Genomic DNA, 24,016 nt, shown 5'->3' with positions numbered 1-24,016 from the left:
TTAAGTATGAAGACACGGTGTTTTCTAAGAAGACAGTGTATGATAGCTAATCAGACTTCTTCAAGAGAAGTCATCATGTTGTTGTAATACCGATCATCTTTTGAAAACAGTGAAACAAAGGATTTTTTACTCTGCAAACCAAGACACTGGTATCACCCGCAAACAAATCAAATAGCTGTTCAGCTTACAAGAGGCATATTATCACACTGCAAATGGATGTGCATTGTGGTGGAGTGCCTCAGGCCCAGCACCGCCAGCGGGTTGAGGAAAGAGATTGTCCTGCTTTGCTCTGTGCTGGTGCAATCTCACCTCGGGCACTGTGTGCGGTTTTGGGAGTCACAATATAAGGACATAAAACTATTAGAGTGTCCAAATGAGGACTACAAAGATGGTGAAAGGTCTAGAGGGCAAGGCTTACGAGGAGCAGCTGAGGTCCCTTGGTTTGTTCAGCCCAGAGCAGAGCAGGCTGAGGGGAGGCCTCATGGCGGCCTGCAGCTCCCTCACGAGGGGAGCGGAGGGGCAGGCGCTGAGCTCTGCTCTCTGGGGACAGCGACAGGACCCGAGGGAACGGCATGGAGCTGGGACAGGGGAGGGTCAGGCTGGGGGTTAGGGAAAGGTTCTGCACCCTTCACTGTGGTCACAGCACCGAGCTGACGGAGTTCAAGAAGCATTTGGACAATGATCTCAGATACATGGCCTGATATTTGGGTGGTTCTGTGCAGACCCAAGAGCTGGACTCAATGATCCTTGTCCGTCCTATATGCTATGATTCTGTGTTACTAGACTAACAGGTAAAAAACATTTTTAACTTGCATTTACACAGTATTCAGTGATAAAATACACATGCTGCAATTAGGATGTGCCTGTACATAGGAAAGCAGGCTATGCCTGTATATGCATGCCTACACTATCTTTTTGTTTTGAATTTCTATAGCCTATTCCTATTTCTTCAATATATGGGCTGCATTTATTTCCCACCCCTAATGATTTTTAGGACAATTTGTAATAAGTTGCATTACCTGAAGAGAGGAGAAGCTCCTCAGCAGTATAAAGATGGGACTGAAGCTCATCGGTATACAGCACACAAAGGAAAATGACTGTAACCCCCCCAAGCCCTCTGGAACTATGAAAACCATTAGGTATTTTAGGGCTTTGCCAGTTTTACCCTCCCCACATCACACATAAATGGCCTAAAAAAGCCTTGAACTGAGCCACAAAGTAGAACAAATTGCACTACCCTATCCCTTTGTCTCATACTGCCTAAGATGCTGATATATTTGCTTCAGGAGCTTCTATGGAGAGGTACATACAGATATATCATCCCCAAAACTGTCCCACTGCTGTATTTAACATCATGAGCTACATATTTTTCTGCATTATTAGCTGTTGCCTGAAATTTCTTTAAAAGGATATATATACAAAAAGGACTAAGATACACAACACAATGAACACAGCCAGTCTGAGTTTCTCCCATGCTATGCGTCCTGCTTTCTCTTTTCTCTCTCCTGCTATGTCTTCTTTGTTGCAGTTAACACGGAAATTTCCCAAGTCTCTTGTGACTTTACTGGCAGCCTTCAGGAGAAAAAAAAAAAAAAAAAAAAAAAAAAGCAATTTCTGGTATATATTTCAGGGTCAAATTAGCTGTATCAATACTCATTCTTAATTGCTCTGTTTTGCTTACAACACACTAGCAGTCCCTTTATGCATCATTAAAATCCTATCCAATCTAGTAATGCTCTGTTAATTTTTTTTAATCTGGCCAAATATTCAGAGTTTTTTTCATTTTCTTTTAGATTTGATCTGCTAAAGTGTTTCAACCATTTACAGATTGGGAAACAGGCAATTTTCTGAAATTTCCAGAATCTCAGCAAATGCTTTATTTGCTGGTTTAATTAAACTGCTGGGCTTCATGGCAAGTTACATATTTTAGCTCTCGTTGCATTCTCATTACACTGCCTATTTTATATACCACTGATACTTTTAGTTTTAATTTTCCTTATTCCGGTCTAGACCTCAAGTGAACTATCAAGTAAGGTCACTTTCACCAAGCCATGATAACTTTTTAAGCTGGTTTTCCTTCTAATGTATTGTACACAGTTTTGGTGTTGCAGTCTTATTTTCCATAGTATTTCCACAGGAGGAGCCCACACTTGCTGTGCAGTTTTGGCCTCTGCTATATATGTAGCCTAAGGTCCCAATAAGCTGAGAATGCACAAATTCCTAACATTTGCTACCCATCACTATTACTTGTCTGAGAGAGGTCTGATAGCTTTTGAAAAGAAGACAAATATTTGAATATTCCCAAGTATTTTAGAGACCATTACCTAATTTCTGTATTCTGTGGAATGGGTAAGACCTGTTTTAGAGAAAACTCTCTTCACCTTAGCATCTTGTTTCTCTGGCTAATTTCAAAGACTACATGTAAAGATACATTTTATAAATTGTAAATGATAATGCAATCAAATTAGGATGTCCGGACTTTTCCTCTGAATATGAAGAAGTTTTCATTTTAAAACAGAAGGATTTGCGCATTCGTTCTGTTATTAGAAAAAACTCTTCCATGATTAAGAGTGCTAATATCGCTCTTTGTGCTGGAAAGTGTTTGTCTAGTTAGACATTGCATTAAAAAATTCTAGTTAGGCATTTCATTTAAAAGAAGTTTTTTTTTTTCTTCTTCAAAATTGAGTGAAAAACACTGATTTAACAGAGAAAATCTTAATACTATCAAAGTTACAAGCTTTGAGAAGACAAAGCACACTTTAAAAAATGTTAGTATTATGTAAACCATGATTATGATATATTTCTAATTCTCTAGTGAGCATAAAGTTAAAGAAAGGCAACAGCTTATTGCTTGAGAAACTGCCTTTGCTTTCTCATTAAAAAGGTATAATGTAATCTACTTGATTTTTCTTTGTTCTGTTGCACAGGTTTTGCTTGTAGTACTGAGGACAAGATGTTGGTTGGACAGGATGCTGGCAAGTGAATAAATCAGTTCATCTTGAAGTTCTGCAGTAAAGAAAAATGAGGTCTCCCAGGCCTGGGAGAAAGCCAGGCTGTCTGACAGGTACACGGGTCAGCTGGAGAAGAGATTTGGAATCACAAGAAGAAAAAGACAGAAAATGGGCAGGACACTGGAAAGCAGGAAATGAGACAAGCCAAGCCAGACAGTGCCTGGAGGTAAGGGCCAGTAGCTCCACCACAACTGATGCCAGTGAAGGGCTCAGATGTTGTGCTTTGGGTGGGAAGAGGACACAGCTGCCGCACTCACAGAATGGGAGAAGCTTTTTGGACAAGCCTCTGAAAAGAGGGGGAGTGGAAACTGCAAGGCAAGCAGGATATGAGGCAGGACTCATATCTGGAAAGGACTGGGTTTTACAGAGCTAGAGGAGCAGGCAAGCAGTATTAATTAAATCTGGGATTAATCAAAGCATTTTTTTCTGTTTTTAGGAAAGTATAAGCTTATGACAGAATAGGAAGGGCAGATTTACAGAAGAATAAAGGTGGAGAACATGAAAAGTTTTAGGTAGATTTATTTTAAGAAAGTGATGTAATATCCAAGAGGAAACGTTAAGGAAGGAGCTGTATATACAAGACTAGAGGGGAAAGCTGCAAGTGATTTGCAAGTCTAGTAACTAAAAATAACACATATTAAGCCTTCTAACAGGGCAGATGGGGAGAAGAGGGTGCCTCTGCCTGGAGCTCCGTACACTGTGCTGCATTTGGGTGAGGTGGCAGAGCTGCTGCAGCAAGCGCTCGCCAGGTGCCTGCCTCCGAGCCACCAACCTGCATAGCTCAGAAACAGCTCGGAAGAGGAGCACTGAGAAACGTGCTCTTCTGTGCTTGGGATTCTTGGATGCTGTGACAAAGAACCAATTAGTCTAGTGTCATGAAGTCAAAGGCACGTCAAAAATAAATAAATAAATAAATAAATCCTCTATTTGCCTGTTTACCAGCAGAACATGAAAGCAGAGCACTCTTCCATTCCCTACACTGCTTCTGCTGCTGCTGCCATTTCCTCCACATCCCATTAAAAAGGACACCCTGAAAATGTACCCTCTTCCTCTTTAGGAAAAAACTCCCTCCTGAAAGGTATTCAGAGATCTCATAAAATTCTTCTGGAGCTAAAAAGGCAATGCAGGCCTCTCTCCCTCTCTCTCTCTGGTGTTACAAGCATAAAACGTGTTTTGACCTTTTCTGTGTTGTGGCTCTACCTTCTGCTTTTGCTGTCCCTCTGTTTGTACTGGCAGAAGCCCAAATCTGTTGCAGCATCTACACTGTCCTCAGAGCTGATGATTCAGAAAATGCACCAACCACCATTGTCTCACCATATGGAAAATATATGCCTTAAAGAACAAACAAACAAAACAACAACAACAACAACAACAACAAAAGAAGACCTGACAGCAAGGACAAGATGACTCTGACTTCATCCAGAAAGGATTTCAGTATTGCACCACGCCAGCGGAGTTACAGATTTGGACAAAAAATCGCAATAGCTTCTGTCACCTGGTTTTTAAGATTTTCACAGATAAATAAAGCACATTTTTGAACTTGAATTTACTGGCTAAATCACAGCTTGCAGAGTAGCAGCAGTACACAGGACACAGGGCAGCATGGTTAAGGAGAGCTGTAAGCCTAAATTTACTGCTCAATTAACAACTTTATATGTCTGCAGTCACCCCCCTGCTATGTCAACTCAGTAAGGAAATTGAAGATTTAAGTATTTGTCAAATATGCATTCAGTTGTTTGTTGAAATCAAGGTTTAAATGTAGTTGTAGTGTACCAGCATACACATATACTTCATATCAAGTATAGGTAACAGATTTGCAAAATATGAAGGCCAGAATAAAATGTGCAACTTTTGGGAAGCGGAAAGAATGTAAGAACAAGGAGCTCCTATCAGGGATATTTAATCAAAAAAAAAAAAAAGCCTACTATAAAAGCAGTCATTTAATGATGTTTCACAACATATCTCCTAGACAGCAAACAACTACACCACCAGAGCTACAGGAAATTCCAAAACACGTTCAACAAAATTTTTATAAACTAAGTTAAAATCGCAGTTATATGACTTCAATTAAACTAGCAGAAAAGGAATGACTCCAATAATTTTTTTTAATAAAATGTATCTTTAGTCCTCATATATTAGCCAGTGAATTTAGAATAGAGAAGTGTAACTTCATACAAAGACTACAGAGAACTGAATCGAAATCTGTCTTATGGTTTTTGAGTCACATTAGTCATGGGTATAACTCAGAGGAGAGTTAGAAGTTCTGTTTAAAATAAGTTTTAAGGTGGAAAAAACTGCCTAATCAACTCCTTATGAGTTACATAAAATATAATTCAGGTCGCACCTTGAAATCCTTATGCGTGTTGTTTTAAAAACACTTAAGTTTTCTATGGCTTTATGCTAGGAAACAGAAATTTGGTTGTACCAGATCCATGTCTTCATCTACAGGGAAGTCAGCTCAGGAAACTCCCATTTCCTTCGAACACTGGTAAAGAGAGGAAGAGGGGGAAGTATGCACCGAACCTATCACCATAAATTTCTCCCTTTCTTGAGTGCGTACAGATCATAGTCTAGGAATGTAGGAAGGCCATGTAAAAGGTGTGATGGCTGGGATTAGACTTTGTCAACAATAACCCTTCCTTCATCAGGCTGCTATAGCAGCAACGGCATCGTGCATCCTGCCCTAGCCTGCAGAAGAGGAAAATGTGCCTGGTTCATCTATTTGACTCCTGGTATTCGCTGTCTCTGGCACTTCCCCATAGCAAATATTTTTTATATGGAAGAACCAGGATTCCCAGAAGCACCCGGAGGCCCAGTCCTAGCAGGAGACTTCCTGGTCTCATGTGCCATGCAGACATGACGGGACATGAGCTCAGTGCACGTGAGACAACACCAGAAGCTGGGAAACATTTACTCTGTGCCACAAACCATCGTTATAGCTGTCTTCGGAATGCAGGTGCCTTTCATGAAGTCTCTACCAGCTACTTCAACACGGGCAAGATCTTAGATAGTGATAACTCCCAACATGTTTCTGTTCAAGTAGCTGAGGGTATGTTTGTGATTTGGCAAATTCACAGCACAGTCAATGGATTTCTTCTGAGGACGCACCAGGTAAACACACGACTGGGCAGCAGTGGTGGACATGTGCACATCTGGGCTTCAGAGAACAACACAAGCTGACTAACAAAGGAGTGTTGAGATCCAAACACCGCCATGTAAAGGCAAAAAGCACATTTCTGAATAAGGAGGGAGAGCCTCTGCATAAACGTTGCTGAAAGAAACTCAGGATGTGATCAAAAGACTATTTGATTCCTCCCCTGTTAGCAGAGGTGAGACTGAAAATAAGTTAGACTGTAGTGTCAAGTAGCAGCTCCAATCACTGGAAAAAAAAAACAAACAAACAGAAATTTGGCTCCAGCTGTTTCAATTAAAAACAGACACAACAGATACAATATCTGAAGTTTTTCAGAAGAAAGCAGTGAAATTCATCAATTAAAATCAACTGCATCTCTCACTCCAGTGGGCTCTCTACAGCATTTAAGGGGCATAAAGTGTTATGCTTGGAAACCACCATATGATCACCTGCTAAACTCTTTTCTCCACTACTCTTGTTTTTCAGTTCCCCAAGCTTCCTTTTAAGGATAAAAGTCCTGTGTTTCCAGAGCTGGAGGAGAAGGTGGCTTTGCCAGAGAGCTTCACCCACATTTTCCCCAGGGAGGGCACCTGCGGCCTCGGGTGGGAATTGCCTACCTGGGCCAAGCGATGCAGGAACACAGCGAGATTAGGAGCAAAGAGAAAGCAACGGCTAGAGCTCTGAAATCACTGGACACATGCCACCTGCTTCATGCTCAAAAATGCCAGCAGCAAGTATTAGTTCTGAGCAAGGCCTCCATGGCAGCAGAAGGCTTGAAATGGTGAGAGAACAGAAATTCCTCCTTTACGGAAACAGGCAATCACCATCCACAGTGGGACAGAGCGCCACAGGCTGTCGGTGCAACCTGTAGAGCCAGGTAAAGGTACAATATGGCATCAAGATAATTCTTGGGGTAATTTTATAGGAACTTTTTATGAATAGCTGTTTAACTAGTCTTTCACCTCACCTGGAAAGCCAACTTCTTTTGTAAACCTCATGTGACACAGGGACAAGAAAACTTGTGTTTCAAATGACACCAGAGCTGTAATGACTCTACCATCAAAATGCTGAGGCAAATGGCATTGGGTATCTCCAAAGACACCTTTTTTTGCACACGAACTAGCATATGTAAAATTGGAAAATTATAAATCCAACCTGAAAACAGGATGGGTTTGAGGTTTCGAGACTGTAATTAGTAACAGAGTTGTTCTGCAAAACGAGAAATCCCCAACTTGCTTGTGTGCTGTCTCTTCTACAATTTCCAAATACCTTCACACCACATCACAGCTCATGCAATACCCTATGGATTACATCTGTTTAAAGACAGGAACCCCTCAGCTGCTTCTCCCCAAAATACCCCCAGTGCCTTCCCATTATCTCTAAATTACCCCCAACAATGCTCTCACAACGGTAGCAGTATTTGCTACTACCCCACAGAACTTGGTGGCAGAGGCACAAGAAAAAAGACCTGGTGCTTACTCCAAAGCTACATGTGTGCTGATTAAACAGGCATTTGTCATCATTCAAAAAAGGATAAAAGCAGAGTTTCTTCCTGCCTTTTCCTCAGCTGGGACAGAAAGGCACTCATCCATCTCTCCTCAATCACTCATTTGCAAAGAACGTATCAGAACTTCATATTCTAAATATTTCTATGCCTCTATCAAATGTAGTTAGAATTGATCAAAAGGTTAAAAACTGAGGAGGGCTGGGGAAGGCGGCAGCTGACAGACACAGCTGCAGGCAAACTGCAGCACAGTTGCACAAGCTTACTGCCTTGCAAACCTTGTCTGCAGTACTGAAGGGCATTTTTTCGAGCATCAGAAGTCCTCAGATAATCGTAACAGCCACAGCCCCACTGATGGAAAGGGAGTTTTCCAGCTCAGACCAGCTAAGGCGCCTTGGTGCCTTTAAAGATGTCTCTATTCCCATAAAAAAAAAGAATAAAGAGCACCAACTGGCTGAAACTTTAATCTTTCTTCACATAAACAACTTCTGTGAAAATGCCTCCAGTTCTTTGTTTTTTGAGCAAATTAACCACGAAGTAGCTTGCCAGTGTTCTTGCCCATCAGTGGCATATATAAGCTTCAAGAGCGCTAGAAAAAAAAGCACGTATTTTTCTTTCCTTTGTGCTTCATTGAACTTCAGTGTTTACTGGGAGAAAAGACCCATTTGGATACCATTAGCCAGAACGGCCACTAGTTGGTGAATGTTTCTGAGTTTGGCTTCCAGCAAAGCGAGCAGTGGGAAGAGCATAGCGTGGCACAACACCAAGCAGAAATTGGTATGGGTGCACTGCGTGAAATGCTTCTGTTCGCTCAGGTCAGGAGGTACCTACAAGCTGTGCTGGTACCAACATGTGCACAGATGAGTGCAGACATTTATCAGTACATTGTAGAAAGCTTTCTTTTTTCTAGAGTGAAGCTACAAACACAGAAGCTACAGAACAGAAATGTGGGGTTCAGTTTCTGCATTGAGCGGCAGTGGAATAGCCACTTCGAGCAAGATTCACCTTGTTGAATTGTAATCCATCTAAAAGTAGGCATTTAGTCTGAATTTGCTGCCTCTGTTTTCTCTCTGGAAAAGGAGGAGAGACAAAGGCACCTCCAGAAGATGCCCGTTCTCATCACCTTGGTGCGGAAGATGCAGAACAACTCGCCCCCAGAAGATGCTTCTTCATCTGACTCTACGCTGACTCTTTTTGTCTCAAAAAGAAGCAACATCCACATGAAACCAAAGAGTGAAAAGGAAAAAAAAATCCTACCAAAAGCAATAGGTTCCATTTTTTCCCTCAAAAAAGTTGAAGTGTTGAAGTCTCTGTGTGAAGCTACTTGAGACTGTGCTACTGTTGTGTGTTCTTACAGTGAACATCCAGCTAACTATTAGTGTCTGGAAATCTACAAAAACACCATTAAGAAAAAAAAGATATGAATATAGCACAGAAGCTGTCAGCTCAATTAAAGAAAAATAAAAGCCAACACTGAAGATTCAGAAAATATAAAGCTTAACACATTCAGTACTTGATTTATCTAGAAATAAAAGTAAAAGCTGTTAAATACTTTTAACCAGAGCAAGAAAATAAACTTCATCACTTAAAATGTAATCATTTAAGCAATAATTTTAATGATTTTAAAATGAATTTCATGTATTTGGTCCTACGCCAATAGCTACTAAACGGTTTGGGGAGGGGTTATGTTAAAGTACAGAATACTATTCAAACTAAAACCATTTTTCAAGTAATGGAATTACCAAAATCCAAATTACCAGGCGTAACTTGTGTCCACTCGCCATGCCCGAAGGTCACAGTTGATATCATGATGAAGTGCTATTAGATCATTAGATCACCTCTGAAAAGACTTGCTCAAATAGCGTAGCAGTATCTTGCTTTTATGGAACCAAGGGGCTACAGCAGACATGGAAACAGTAGTCCTCGCTACACGTAACAGAAGTTTTATACTGTAAAATTTGTATTTCAGAATGTTCACTTCAGCTTTCAGATCACATATCTGTATTTCTAAGATCAGTTATACAACACACAGACGCAGATTTCATGGCTACACAATGCGCCATGACTTTAAGAGTCCCAGTAAACAGCCAAAAATTCGACAAGTGCATCAGACAAGCCCGTTTAGCTGGCTTATTCCCATGCCACGCATGGACTGACGCTAACTTTATTGGGGTCCAGAAGGATACGAAGCCAAGCCTCCACAGTTCAAGAGACAATGCTTGGAAATAGCGCACTCTGAAAATACAACTTATGGAATCGGCTGTAGATAAAGCTAATTAATTAACTTCTCACACAATCTGCACATCAGTCACTTTGCCATCATTTTTTTGGGGTCAGATTTTATATGCACCGTAAGATATAAAATCTGCACTAACCAATCTGCTACGGAAGATGAAAGGCGCTATCCCACGTGGCTACACCTACAGGTTAGATTGGATGACCCAGATATTCTCTCCCAGTTGTATGTTCCCGCAGAACACTGGTGTAACAAGAAAAGCTTGACGCAACAGCTAACCAGAACAGAGGGCACCAGCAAAGGCTCAGACATTTCCCAGCTGAGAAAACAGCATTTCACCATAGGTTGTACAGCAAACACACAAGCTACTACTAGAGGAAACCAAATATTTGAACAAGCAGAGAGTGATGCATTTCATTCATGCCTGAAAGGAAACCCAGTGAATAAGAATTATACAATGCCACCATGAATTTGCCCTTAAGAGACGCAAAACAGTTTGTTCTGAATAGAATAGAATCAGCAAATACAGACACAATTTTTCTTCCTGGAGGTGGAGGGAGCATAGGCAATTTCCCAAGAATCATAAAAAAAAGATTTAAAAACACTAAAAGAAAGAGTAGGCCTGGTTTCTTCTGTAGAAGAATCCTTTTTAGTTCACTTTTAAAGAACAAAAAGTAAAACACATGCATTTTGTTTTCAGTCACATACTGATATTCCAGTTATTCTGAGGCTGGCAAAACGAGAGATAACGAGCTCAAATAATGCAAAATAAAGACACAGCAATACACAAAGATGTCTGATGTTCATCACTGCAGTACGAGAGTGGCTAATCTCATAACAGAGCTTGTCTACAAAGAGCTCTTCAAGAAACACTGAGATTGTTCAAGTGCACAAATCCTTCTGATTAGAAGCAGGAAAGGCTAGTTTCTTATTTAAACTCTGCCAGAGCCAAGAGCAGGAACAGCAGCTGATTTTATTTTTTAAAGGAATACTTAGAGCATTCCTATTGACCACAGGTTACAGTTCTGGAAAAAAGGAATGATGAGGAAAAATAGGTTCCATCTGATGAAAGCATCCATGGATATCAACGCAACAATCTAAGAAGTCTGTTTTGATCTAGTTTTGAGGGGTGTAGTGACAAAAGCCCATATGGAAGTAAAAATAGCAAAAAACTGCAGATCAAGGAGTAAGACTGGAATCCGCACTTCAGAGATCAGAAATCACACAGCAGACTAAGAACAGCAGGACGCCAGACCAAATTTTGAGAGGCTAGGTGTATGGAGAACACAGGCACATGAACTGGATGTTTCGTTCATGACTAATTTAAATACAGTGCCAATTAGGTCAATGTCTAGATGATCTCTGGCAGCAGTACCTGACTGTAGACCACAGTCTGGGAGATGCTGGGGATGAACTGCATTCCCACAGCTGACCTTGGAGCCCCTTTACAATGGCTGTGCCACACTCACCCTCCAGTCTGTGAGGAACTATACCATCGCATTACTTGATGAGACAAAATGTTTTGACAGGGCACTCTGGTTAAGTTAAATTTTACAGAACTATATCCTTGTAGTGAGGAAACTCGAGTGTGAGCCTCCTCTGTCCTGGATTAACTTGACAAGGAAATCAGCTGCAACAGTCCAAAAAAAAAAAACACAACAAAGCCCACGAACACAGCAACATAAAAGAAGTGCGAATGATCAGGAAATCAGCCCTAAAATACAAACCTAAGAGCCCATCATCTTGATGGTCTAGCTGTATCTATCAGCATTTGGTGGAACAAGTCTAGGCAGGATATAAATTTGTTTAGGAAGAACATTCAAGAAGAATGGACTCTTAAATATGAATTTCTGTTAAGTTTAGACTCAGTTTTGATGATTATCCCTATATGTAGGTGAAAAATAAAGAAATCAAGAGGCAGCATCATGGTCTGGATCCAGTCACAGATGCATCTTCTTGAGAGAGATGTAGATGAGAAGTTATCAAGAGTGAGGAAAGAGTTTGTGAATTAAATTAACTGAACAGCCACTGGAAAAGCGACTTGTAAGACAGGGAAAGATTTAGGAATGTGCTCAAAGACAGTGCTGCTTAAAAGGCAGAGAAAAATATGAGAAGGCTGATATTCATGTGATTTCATGAAGCTTCATCATCTTTAATAGGAAGGAATTCATTAAGAAAAAATAAAAGATTGACTTCTTTCTATGTTACCTAGTTACTACAGTAACACTACACTGTGCTTCCATTCTCTGATAATGGTGACCATGCAGGCTCAAAGTACTTTCTAGACCACTGACTGATGTGTTGCTTTTGGATGACCCCTATGATGAAAGAAGGGGGTTAACAGACAAACTTGCAAAATATTTATACTAAGTATGAATATTTGTTCTCAGAGGAATGGATAAAATAGAAAATCCAGTTTAGACAACACACAAAATGTTCTGGAAATGAAATGCATTAAAAATATTTTAAATTAAATATTTACCCAGATCCTTAATGAGTGATAATGCTTCCCATGATATAAATGCTCCACCACCGTCATCCATAGCTCCCTGCCCAACATCCCAGCTGTCCAGATGTCCACTGACCAATACAATCTGGAAAAGCAATTATGAGAAAATATATCTATATGGAAACAGTAAATCAGAAAAGTCAGTTCAGCATTTATGCATTTTAATGACTTTGTCATAAATTTGACTTTTTAGTTCAAAACAGGAGGAAAAAAACATTCACATAAAACTAAAACATTGTTCTCTAGTCACTGAACATAAATCTGAGATGGCCAAATGCATCCTACTGTCTCAAACCACTGCCTAAATCAAACTAGGTACGCTGCGAGGAAACGTTAAATGAAGAGTTTTGTGTTGTACATTAACAAAGTCCATACTCTCCAGGACTACCATATTGCAGAATGGGGAAAATTTCTTTCACATTCCAGCCGTGAACTGTTTAAGCCCTTAAGTATGAAATTTGATTAGCCCTATTTCTGGGTGCATATGTAAGAAATACGAACATAGACTAAAGTGTTCCCAGACAGAGGTTGTTGCTTTATTATATATCTGTGGCTCCTACCACAGAGGACCTCTAATTTATTACTGGATCCCCTATGTGCTACAACAATGACAAGGTATTTTATAGTTCCATTAGCCATAAGGCAATTTTAAATTAAAAACTACATGCTAGCAAGTCCCAGATGGTATTTCTGTGAAGAGACTTTTGTGACTACAGTAGATGATAGCACTGTATGTGTCTCCAGAAACACTCTGAACTCTTTTTGAAATGTTGACAAGCAGAATCACACCAATACCAGAACTCACGGAATCAGAGAATGATAGAATGTCTTGAGTTAGAAGGGGCCCACAAGGACCATCAAACCCAACTCCTGGCTCCACACAGGACTACCCAAAATTCAGACCACATGGCTCAGAGCATTATCCACATGCTTCTTGAACTCCAGCAGGCTCGGTGCCGTGACCACTGCCCTGGGGAGCCTGTCCCAGTGCCCGACCACCCTCTGGGTGCAGAACCTTTCCCTAACACCCAGCCTGACCCTCCTCTGTCCCAGCTCCATGCCGTTCTCTCGGGTCCTGTCGCTGTCCCCAGAGAGCAGAGCTCAGCGCCTGCCCCTCCGCTCCCCTCGTGAGGGAGCTGCAGGCCGCCATGAGGCCTCCCCTCGGCCTGCTCTGCTCTGGGCTGAACAAACCAAGGGGCCTCAGCCGCTCCTTATACACCTTGCTCTCTAGACCCTTCACCATCTCTGTAGCCACTCTCTAATAGTTTTATGTCCTCATACTGTGACTCCCAAAACCGCACACAGTGCTTGAGGTGAGCCTGCACAGCGCAGAGCAGAGCAGGACAATCCCTTCCCTTGACTGACTGGCGGTGCTGGGCCTGAGGCGGCCCAGGACAGGGTTGGCCCTTGGGGCTGCCTCTGAGACATTTCCCTAGCTCGACCTGCAGCTGAAGGGCCGATGAATCTCTAATTGCAATGAGGAGGTCAAGGAGGGAAAAGAAATCTGAGCTGAGCAGGCAGGGCATTAAGTGTGGTGAAATGATGCTATAGGACGAAAGCAAGAGCAGAAAACCTCTACCATGTCCTAGGAGTCTTTGAAGAACAGGCACCAGCAAAGAGCACTTGCGGGATGTAGCAGAAGTGTCCATCCTATGACAATTCAACATTGAGGAAAAACTGAAGGAGACCCTGGAGCACACACCCATGTCCTGCCCAGAACTGGCCATATATGAGGGGATATTTCCAGCTCCCCAGTCAGCTGATGTCAATAGGGTCTCAGAGTTTTGGGGCGTAGAAGATGGTGAAAAACACTTACTCCTCCTGCTACCTTCTGTTCCCCGAAGAATTAAGGGATGACAATCTCCTGGCTTTTCATCCTAGCTTTCATTTATCACAGGACAACTACTATAGCACAGATAATGAGAACAATTTTTCCTGTTACCAGCCCCGGAGGGTGAGAGCGTATGCTGCTAAGTGCGCAGCTAACATTGCAAGGAACTAACTAACTACTTTCCTCCTCGCATGAGAGATATCTTAGTAAGTTTTCACTGGTTATTAAAAATAATGCACAAACAGATCATGGACTGCAGCAAGACAAAAATGTGCTCATCAAATCATGGCATTTTTTCATCCAACTAAATGCAATCTCAGGTAAAACAGCTAAAACTCCTCTTTGTATTTAATAAGGGCCTTGATAAATTACAGTCATATCTACTGTATTGCCACGGCTCCAATCAGAATGCACCACAACCCTTTATATTTAGAAAATGCATCATGAAATGTTTATAAATGTGTGTATGATAAAAAACAGAACTGTGATGCTTTAGAAGCTGGAAAACATTGTGATCAAAATCTGAGAGTGACTTACTCTTTCCTTCTCAGATGCTTCAACTCTCTTTTGTGCTTATCCAGCCTTGCCTAAACATGTTTTTGCTTTGCAGCCCACCACGATTTTCTTGGTAGTAGACAGACAGGTTGCAGCCTTTATTCCAAAACCTCTGCTCCTGCAAACATGCTTGAATTTCAACTGCAGGATCCTCTGCAAAAGCTTCAGATTTACTCAGGAGGTATTCCTCCAGTGTAGTGCCATGATCCTCCCCAGACCGCAAGTGAAAGCCTGCAAACAGCAGGACTTTCAGGCACACTTCACTGCAGAAGTTTTTACTCTGTAGCCAGCCACTGCCACAATAGCAACATAGCTTCAAACCAGATAATCTAAAAAAAGCCATGCCAGCTTTTAAGGTAGAAACCTTTCTGAAATGAAAGCAAAACAGCTATGCTTACTATGTTACTCATTGGTCTTTTTGTTTTCTTATACAGGAGGACTGAGAGCACACACACACACACACACACTAGCACTGGTATGAACCATGCTTCGAGAGCTTGTGACACCTGCAGCCCCACTGCAACACATGCATGGAGGACAGATCTCAAAGAACGCTGCATTCTGCAGCCAACTGCTGCAGACTCTGTTGTCCTCTGAAAAGAAAGAAAGAGAGAGAAAAGAGAAGAGAAGAGAAGAGAAGAGAAGAGAAGAGAAGAGAAGAGAAGAGAAGAGAAGAGAAGAGAAGAGAAGAGAAGAGAAGAGAAGAGAAGAGAAGAGAAGAGAAGAGAAGAGAAGAGAAGAGAAGAGAAGAGAAGAGAAGAGAAGAAAAGAAAAGAAGAGAAAAGAAAAGAAAAGAAAAGAAAAGAAAAGAAAAGAAAAGAAAAGAAAAGAAAAGAAAAGAAAAGAAAAGAAAAGAAAAGAAAAGAGAAAAGAAAAGAAAAGAAAAGAAAAGAGAAAAGAAAAGAAAAGAAAAGAAAAGAAAAGAAAAGAAAAGAAAAGAAAAGAAAAGAAAAGAAAAGAAAAGAAAAGAAAAGAAAAAAGAAAAGAAAAGAAAAGAAAAGAAAAGAAAAGAAAAGAAAAGAAAAGAAAAGAAAAGAAAAGAAAAGAAAAGAAAAGAAAAGAAAAGAAAAGAAAAGAAAAGAAAAGAAAGAAAAGAAAAGAAAAGAAAAAGGAGAAGAGAAGGTTTTGAGTGAAAGGATAATTGCAGTATAAAAGATGTCTATTCCACAACTTAAACATTGCCATGTGGTTTGTTTACTTAGAGCAAAAATTGGTTTTAGAAAGATAACTATTCACTCTCCTGGGAAATGCAACTTGAAGCTGAAGTGAACTATTTACATCAAGTTTATAAACTCATTGAGAACCAAGTTTACAATAGAAACAATGCCTTGACTTTAGCAGTGAAAGAAGACGGCACTAATGCTGTTCCCTGGCAACAACCTCAACATGAGTGTCTGATAGGGAACTACTCCTTATTTCTGTGAACAACACATATTGCAACAGCAGGAAATTTTGAATCAGAAGAAGGTGGTGTAATCCTGTTTGGGATTACAGACTCCAATCACAAAGCATCTTTACCAGCTCCAGAACATTACACCAAAACAGATCAAGGTTCAAGTAGATTGAGAAAGTTAGATAATTTTACGGGTGAACTTTTACTTAAAGTGACTTAAATGGACGCCAAGAGCAATTACATAAATACAACCAATGTACTTCTGTGTGAAAGCTTTTGCTGAACTGTTGTTTTTTTAACGATCATGTTTCTGCAGCACCTACTAAAATGAAAGTTTCAGTGATCTGGCTGATAGCTAGCCATAGACATTCTTAAAATAAGACACTATCACAAAACAACAAAAACACTAACACTGTGTTTATCTTGGTCTTTAGGGAGATAAAATATATTTGGGACAATGAATGGAAATATTCATGAAATTCATGCTAAACCACCATATTATTTAAGACAATATTATAATTGTATGTACATGTGGGATAGCAAGAAGGGCAGTTTCAGTGAACAAGGAAATATGATTGTTATATTTTTAACATTGCTTTCAAATCTGTTACGTGGCTCTCACCTCCAAATCTGCACACAGGCTAATGACTTACATTTGCACAAAACACCCATATAAAATGTCAGCACATGCCAACAGAATGTAATCACTGCAAAGCAATTTAAGGAAGTATATGTAAGTATAAGTATTTGTTCTAAATATACAGAGAAACCACAAGCATTTGTATAAGACAGCAAAAATACAGCAAAACACATTTGACAAATGGACCAAAAACACATTAAGATAAGATAGCTTACGTGCCACATGACAACTTCAGATTTGGCATTCCTGCAGTGACACAGCTAGAAAAATAAGACCATAGACACAGTCCTGATACGATGCAATAGGAGAAGTGAAACTTCAGGTAACATTTCAAATAGAAGATGAATTATTCTATTTTCATCTGCACTAACATTATGATGATGATTGGTTGCTTTTAAGTCATGCCCAGCATTTCAATCAAGCATATTAAAATGTTTTAAAATTTAAATTATTTTTTATATATTTATAAAACTATGTATTTTTGTATTTTATGTTTTAAAAATAAGATCAGAAAGAGGAACCACCCCTTCACACACTTCTGCACATGTCACAGGGTTATCCTTTTAAGCATGATGGTTTTTGCCACTAAAATTAATCTTCCATTCCATATGTATTCACACATGCTTATTCAATTTGTCACATAATGACTCCATAAAATGTAGATGAACTAAGTTCTGCTTGGTTAGAGGGTGTTTTAGGAAAAGTCCATTTCACTTCTAGTTAAGTCTCCGTACACTCACTTGCTCCTCTACAGGTACGAAGCAAAGGCTTCTTTCTATGCAACATTAGAGATGATAAATGATAAATGTTAGGAAACATTTTCAGTCATGGAATCCAATCTAGAATAATATTTGCATCAAGTTGTAAAAGCCAGCATTCAATGTTATTTCATGCCACTCAGGTAGATAGATGGTAATGGAAGAGTAATGAAGCCATCATTCATCTTTGCCCTTCATGGGTGAAGAAGACTTCATGGAGAGAGGTTAATGTCCTAGGACCTTTAATAAAGTAGGACCTTTATCAAACATCTTTAGCCAAGACACATTCAAACTCCAACTGCCTGTATGCCTGAAGTTCAAACTAAAACAGTGAAGCAGTCTAGACTGTAACTTAAGTTCTTTTCAACTGCTTGTCTACTTTTTCAGCCAACTATGGCCACCATTTAGTTGTTTGCTCAGGCAGTCTATGGTGTTCCAACCCAGTTGATGAATTACCTGGAAACTCATGAGAAGCATTTTTATTAATTTTTTTTGTGGTTCTTTCTTCTTCAGTTTGCTTCTAAATAGGACCATCATTAGCTCTGTGTAGCACAATAAGGTCTTACACTATTTGACTGGATATTTTATCGGCAGGAATCACCTCCTTTCAGTGCATGGGGTATTTGTACAATACATAACCTACACATATGAACACCACATATAGTTGATCCATATTTGGACTAAAATTAATGGAAGGCAGAAATCAGTTAACAATTAGTATTCTAAATTCAATCCAATCCAAAAATTGCCTATAAATTCTCTCCTTCCCCAGACATTTGTTACTCTTCACACATACAAACATTCTCTCACTTCACTATTTTCTGTTTTCCCCAGACTAAAACAAAATTTCTGACACTAAGTAAACCACGACTTAAAAATGCTTAATCCCAACTTCTCAGACAGAGGAATCCACTATGTAATATAGTCCTGTGCTCCTAAGTATAGTGAGTACATCTTGAGTAATCTGCCCATTTGGGCAGTATAACAACTATGAACTGCCAGATCGCTTCAGTTTATAAGAATCTGAAGATTTTCTTCATTTCACTGTGTTAACAACAGAGAGAGAACAAGGGAAAAGAGGAAGACAGCATATCACATACCTAATGGACAAATAAAACAGCTGGCAGTCCTAAATTTAAGCCCAGCATGGTTACCTTGCCTTCAAAACTATGATTAAACTAAGTCTTCACATACACCGATTTGCAAACTCACATAGTAAATCTGGCATGGCTCTCAGTCCTAGAATGTATTAGCATCATCTATAGAAGCACTTTCAAATGCGGTCTGGAAAATGGCGACACCAAGCAGTATGTTTTTCTACAGTTTACCCACATAGCAAAACTGGTAGCACTGTCCACAGTCACCTCCCTCTTTCAAAGTAATTCTTCGTGTGCAGACTGTATTCTCTTCTGCATTTTTAGAAGAAAAAAAATAAAAATCTGTCATCTTAATGGAGTGAAATTTTGGTGTGTAATTAGGTCTTTTACCCTGACCCATTTTCTTCACTATTCTACTCCAAACCTCAACTCACCCTTTCAAATCAAGCAGCAAAACAAATGACAAATTAAAGAATTATCTACCATTCCTGCTCAGTACTTCATGTCCAGGCAGAATCACATTCCTTTACACAAGCCAACATTCCTTAAGTTTTAAAATATTTATGATAGATATTTATTTGTATCATCCAGTAACATTCTGTAAATCAGTCTGTTGTCTTTTCCATCAAAGGCCTTCCTAAATCTAAACAAATCAGCACTTTTAATCCTATCTGCTTAAAAGACTGCAGCAAATTTGTCTGGCTTGATCTCCCCATCTGGAATCCAACTCAGCTCTTCCAAAACAGAGGCACTGCAGCCACTAGAAGGAAACTTCTCAAGCACAGCATAATAACAATAATTATTTAAATAGCATTTGCAGGGACACTGAATTTGTTATCAATACTGCAATTATTTCAAACTCTGCATGGGAGGAAAACAGAACTGCAAAAGCAGAGTGCCCATCAGCAACATAGCACTATACGGCACAAAATTAGAATTAGATTTACATGTGAGGTTAGATATATAAATATATAATATGAATATTTTTGAATATAAACTCTATTTTAAAAAGCATAGCTCATTACTACCAGAAATATCCAGTTATGTTTAAACAGAAGTCTATTCTTTCATGTGTAATTCCATCAACTTAAGAGCTAAATTCAAACATGTAACTGTATCAGAGATGTTCAGCTGCAAAAAAAAAACCAACACACTTACTTGATAAAAAGTCTTTGTGAAAGTTTACCCTGACCATTTTCTAAATAATTGTTTTGGGCTACAAATATGTGAAAAAAGATTTGTGAGTTTCTGTACTTGCCTTTTAAGAAAACACTAACTGCCTCCAGTTAAACTGCAATTGGATTAAATCATGCTCTAAATGTAAATCAGGAACATTACCACATTTAGTGGATTTTATTTCGTGTATATAAGAATATTTCTTCAAATTAGTTTTTAGCTTTGGTGTCCAAATAATATGACTTCACTGTACATTTCCTTTTATTAGATTTCATGCACATTAGAAATGGCTTTCAAATAATCAGTCTTGCTGTCTCAACTAATTTACAGTCCTAAAGATACAGTGAAGTTCAGAAAGAAAAAAAAAATTATTAAAACAAAAACTGTCTTTTCTACTTAATAGGCAGCGTAGTAAGTCTTAACTTCCAGGATTCTGATTAAATGATAGATCTGCACATGAAACAGAAGCAACTCACTTAGTCACACAAAAATCAAACCCTATTACTGGTAAAAAGCTGATTAACCTTCAAAGAGCCTGTGTGTCAGAATATACAGTAAACTCTTTAAAGCTGAATCTGTATTTTGCAAAAGTGGTTGAAAATAAAGTGTACTCAGAAAGTACTGCAACAAAACCTTCCTGTTTGAAGTCAATCTTAAAACCACTGAGTAGTGAAATAGCATGGGCTGATAGCATTTATGAAGCATAGGATGGTGAAGGAGAAATTAGTCTGAAAATAAGTTATTACTGATAAGGAAACTGTAGTAAAGGTAGAAAGACACACAAACTACATGAATATTCAAAAGATAACCAAGAATTGAAATGATTACCATTTTCTTATTAAATGTTGGATTTTTAGACCTAGCATTTCCTTATTTAAGTTTCCTAGAATATTTTATTTTTTATTTCCTATTTCCCAAGCTGCAATGTTTCAGAAATAATGTCATTCTTCAAAATGCTGTTTCAAAAATAAGGATTGCAATTTATACATTTAAGTCCACCTCTTAGAGGTTTTAAGAGTAAAAATCATACCAATAATGACATCTAAACAAATCAGCTACCACTGGAATATCACCTACACTTGCATAAAGATGATGATGTAGAAGCCATGTTTACAGATCAAAGATTAGCAAAGAAACTCTGCAAATGTCCCTGTATCAAAGCTGAAAATGTGCGACCTGATGTGTAGAGAGTAACAACCCTTTTTCTACATTTACCAATGGAAGATTTCCCTTACATATGTAGCAGATGATTTATGTATGGAGAAATTAATTATTTTATAGAGTCTTCATTTATGTATTTTTCACTTTAGGGAAATATATGATTCTACCACATTACTACAGATATAGCAATATTCACAAATGTTATAGCTTTGAAATTTCTTTCATCAGATATTTAAATTAATTTCAGCTAAAATAAACACTAACAATGCCTAGTGTTTCATTGAAGTATTAACCCAAACCGTCCTATCTGTACCCTATGGTACTATGCACTACTGTGAAAGCATCACTTTCTGAAACTGTAGATTTCTCTGCAAAACATTACACAGCTATTTTCTTTTCAGAACACTAGAGGACCCCTTAAGTCAGACCCCATGCCCCATTGTCACTGCCTTAGAGCATTTGGATGACCCAAAATGTCCTGAAAGCCATCCTAAGTAGCCAGCTCTGAAATATCCTGAAGAAAGTACATTTCATTTTCCAAATTCCCAACATTGCTGTTGGAAGCAAGTCAAATAAATCCTTATATGGTCATAATAATATCAGAGGACTACAAGGCAGGAGGCTATAAAACATAACATTTATGTCCCAGTGCCAGACATTTGGAATCAAAGAACACTTGAGGTTGGAAGGGACCTCTGGGTGCTCGTCTTCTTCCACACCGTGCCTACGGCAGGGTCAACTTCACCGTGATTGCACTGTCCAGTTGACTTCTGAAAATCTCCAAAGATGGAGTTTCCACAACTTCTCTGGACAAACTGTTTCAAAGTTTGCTATTAGGAAAATAGTTTTTCTAACACCTTTGTTAACACAAGCTTTTTTAAAATGTGCCCTACTGAGCCCTCATTGCAGCATTCAGAAGCTAAATTGGGATTCAAATGTTGCTAGCTCACAAGACTACCTCATAATTTTACATCTCTAGAAACTTTTACTTAATTCATCACCACCAGCTGAACACAATGAAAATGAAATTTTTGCCTTTTACCACACTATTGTCCTTCACCATTAGAATCAGTTCTTCCAAAACTGTCTCAATCCCACTTCTACAGTCATAAAGATCTATCAAAAGTGACAATGGTCGCTTTTGCTCCTGGTTCTCTAGTAGGGGTGGCTCCACACCTTTCTGCTGCGATGGCAAAAACCTTCTGCTGTCAGCATGAAGTATTTCAGTGGTCACAGATTCACAGGCCTACATTCACAGCTATAATTACAGCCATAAAGGAGGCTCTTCTGATGCTCTCCTCTTATTCCACAAATCCACTCTTAGGCCAGGCTCCTGCCACTTCTTCCTTGGCTACTTAAAGGATTTCATTGTGAAGTATACTAAAACACCCAATTAGTCCTTCATTTGATTACTGTAACCCTTTCTTATCTCTATGGCTTATCCTACGTTCCTGGCATCTGCACAAGTTTCCTCAGTATTTTGCTAGTTAAGATTATCTTTAAAAACTTTTCAAAGCAGCACTAACTTCATGCATTTCCAGAAGGGCAGCTATGGGGGGGTTGGAAGTTACTGAGAAGTGGTAAGGGACGCAGTAACCCACGCTGCCTGGGGAGCAGGCAGAGGAACACAGGGCTGGTGACACAGTGACATGGAGAAGGCTGAGGTACTCAGGGCTTTCTTTACCACAGTCTCTACTGGCAAGATCAGCATTCAGGAATTCTAGGTTACTGAGAAACATGGGAAAGTCTGGAGTGAGGAATATGTACCTCAGTGTAGGAGGATGGAGTTAGCAGATGGAGTTAGGTCCTGATGGGCCACTCCTTGAAATGTCATGGCAGTGAGGCTTCTGAGAAACGGAAGAAAGCGAATGTAACACCTTTCCTCAGAAATGGGGGATCCTGGGAACCACAGGATCTAACACTGGCTTCCATGATATCCTCATAGACAAACTGATGAAGTATGAATTAGCTATAAGGACAGTAATGTGGACTGAAAACTGGCTGAACTGCTGGGCCAGAGGGTCATGAACAGCATCACAAAAGTCAAGTGGAGGCCGGTCACTAGTGCTGTGCCCCAGGCATCGATACTGCGTCCAACCATGTTAAATATCTTCATGGGAGATAAGACAAAACACCCCCTCAGCAAGTTCACTGAAGATACAGCACTGGGAGGAGCATCTGATAAACCAGAGAGCTCTGCTGCCATTCAGAGGAACCTTGACAGGCTGGAGAATTCAGGCCATGAGGAGCCTCATGAAGTTTAGCAAGCAGAAATGTGAAATTCAGCATCTGGGGAGGAAAAACTCCTGTGTACGAAGGCAGGCAGCTGACCTGCTGGAAACAGCTTGGCAGAGGAGGCCATGAGCCAGCAATGTGGCCTTGCTGTACACAACTGTACCAGCCCTCAGGTCAAGGAAGGTGATTCTTCCACTCAGCAAGTGTGTTTGTACACTCCTCTGCGGAGTCCACTGACAGAGCAAGGGGCAACAAGCACACACTGAAACAGAAGAGAGTCCATTTAAAAATAAGAAAAAAAAAAACTTTTTTCTAACAAGATTTTTAAAACACTGAAACCATTACCCAGAGAGGCTGTGAGGGAACCTCCATCCTTGGAGATATGCAAAACACAAGCCCTAAGAAACCTGCTCTAACTGACCTGGCTTTGAGCATGGGCTTGGACTACATCATCTCCAGAGATCTCCCCCCCTTTTTTTTTTTTAATTATAACATTGATTCCAGAATTAATAAAATTAATAATTCTCATTTTCTTGTGGCACTATAAATAACCCACATTTATTTTGGCTCTGAATATTTCATTAAAGAGACCAAGAAGCAGAACACAACTTGGAAATCAATTCTACCAAACTCGAGTATGTCCTTCAGTATCCAGACAGCTGAAGTACAATTGTAATCTTCAATACAGTATTTTACTGGCACAAGAAGAAAAGACCTTTCTTCTACTTAGGGTAGTCAGAATCATGGTAAAAAATTAAAGTTGGTACGAAATCCATT

General features: G+C 39.6%; 1 protein-coding gene across 8 annotated transcripts in view; it reads right to left on the bottom strand.

The window, feature by feature from the left end:
• Positions 1-24,016, bottom strand: part of CPQ (carboxypeptidase Q) — a 185,281-nt gene that overhangs the window by 72,997 nt on the left and 88,268 nt on the right. For all 8 annotated transcript variants that reach the window (XR_010828728.1, XR_001206680.3, XM_066990613.1 and 5 more), the window contains one exon: positions 12,367-12,478. Coding sequence is in view for 6 of the 8 variants with exons in the window: in XM_066990613.1 (XP_066846714.1) it covers positions 12,367-12,478 (112 nt within the window). In the remaining 2 variants the exon portion in view is untranslated. The remainder of the gene's footprint in view (positions 1-12,366; positions 12,479-24,016) is intronic.

The sequence above is a fragment of the Anser cygnoides genome, chromosome 2 (assembly GCF_040182565.1).
Source record: "Anser cygnoides isolate HZ-2024a breed goose chromosome 2, Taihu_goose_T2T_genome, whole genome shotgun sequence".
NCBI lineage: Eukaryota > Metazoa > Chordata > Aves > Anseriformes > Anatidae > Anser > Anser cygnoides.
Note: the sequence above shows the minus strand (reverse complement) of the source record. Positions and strands in the feature narration are given on the sequence as shown.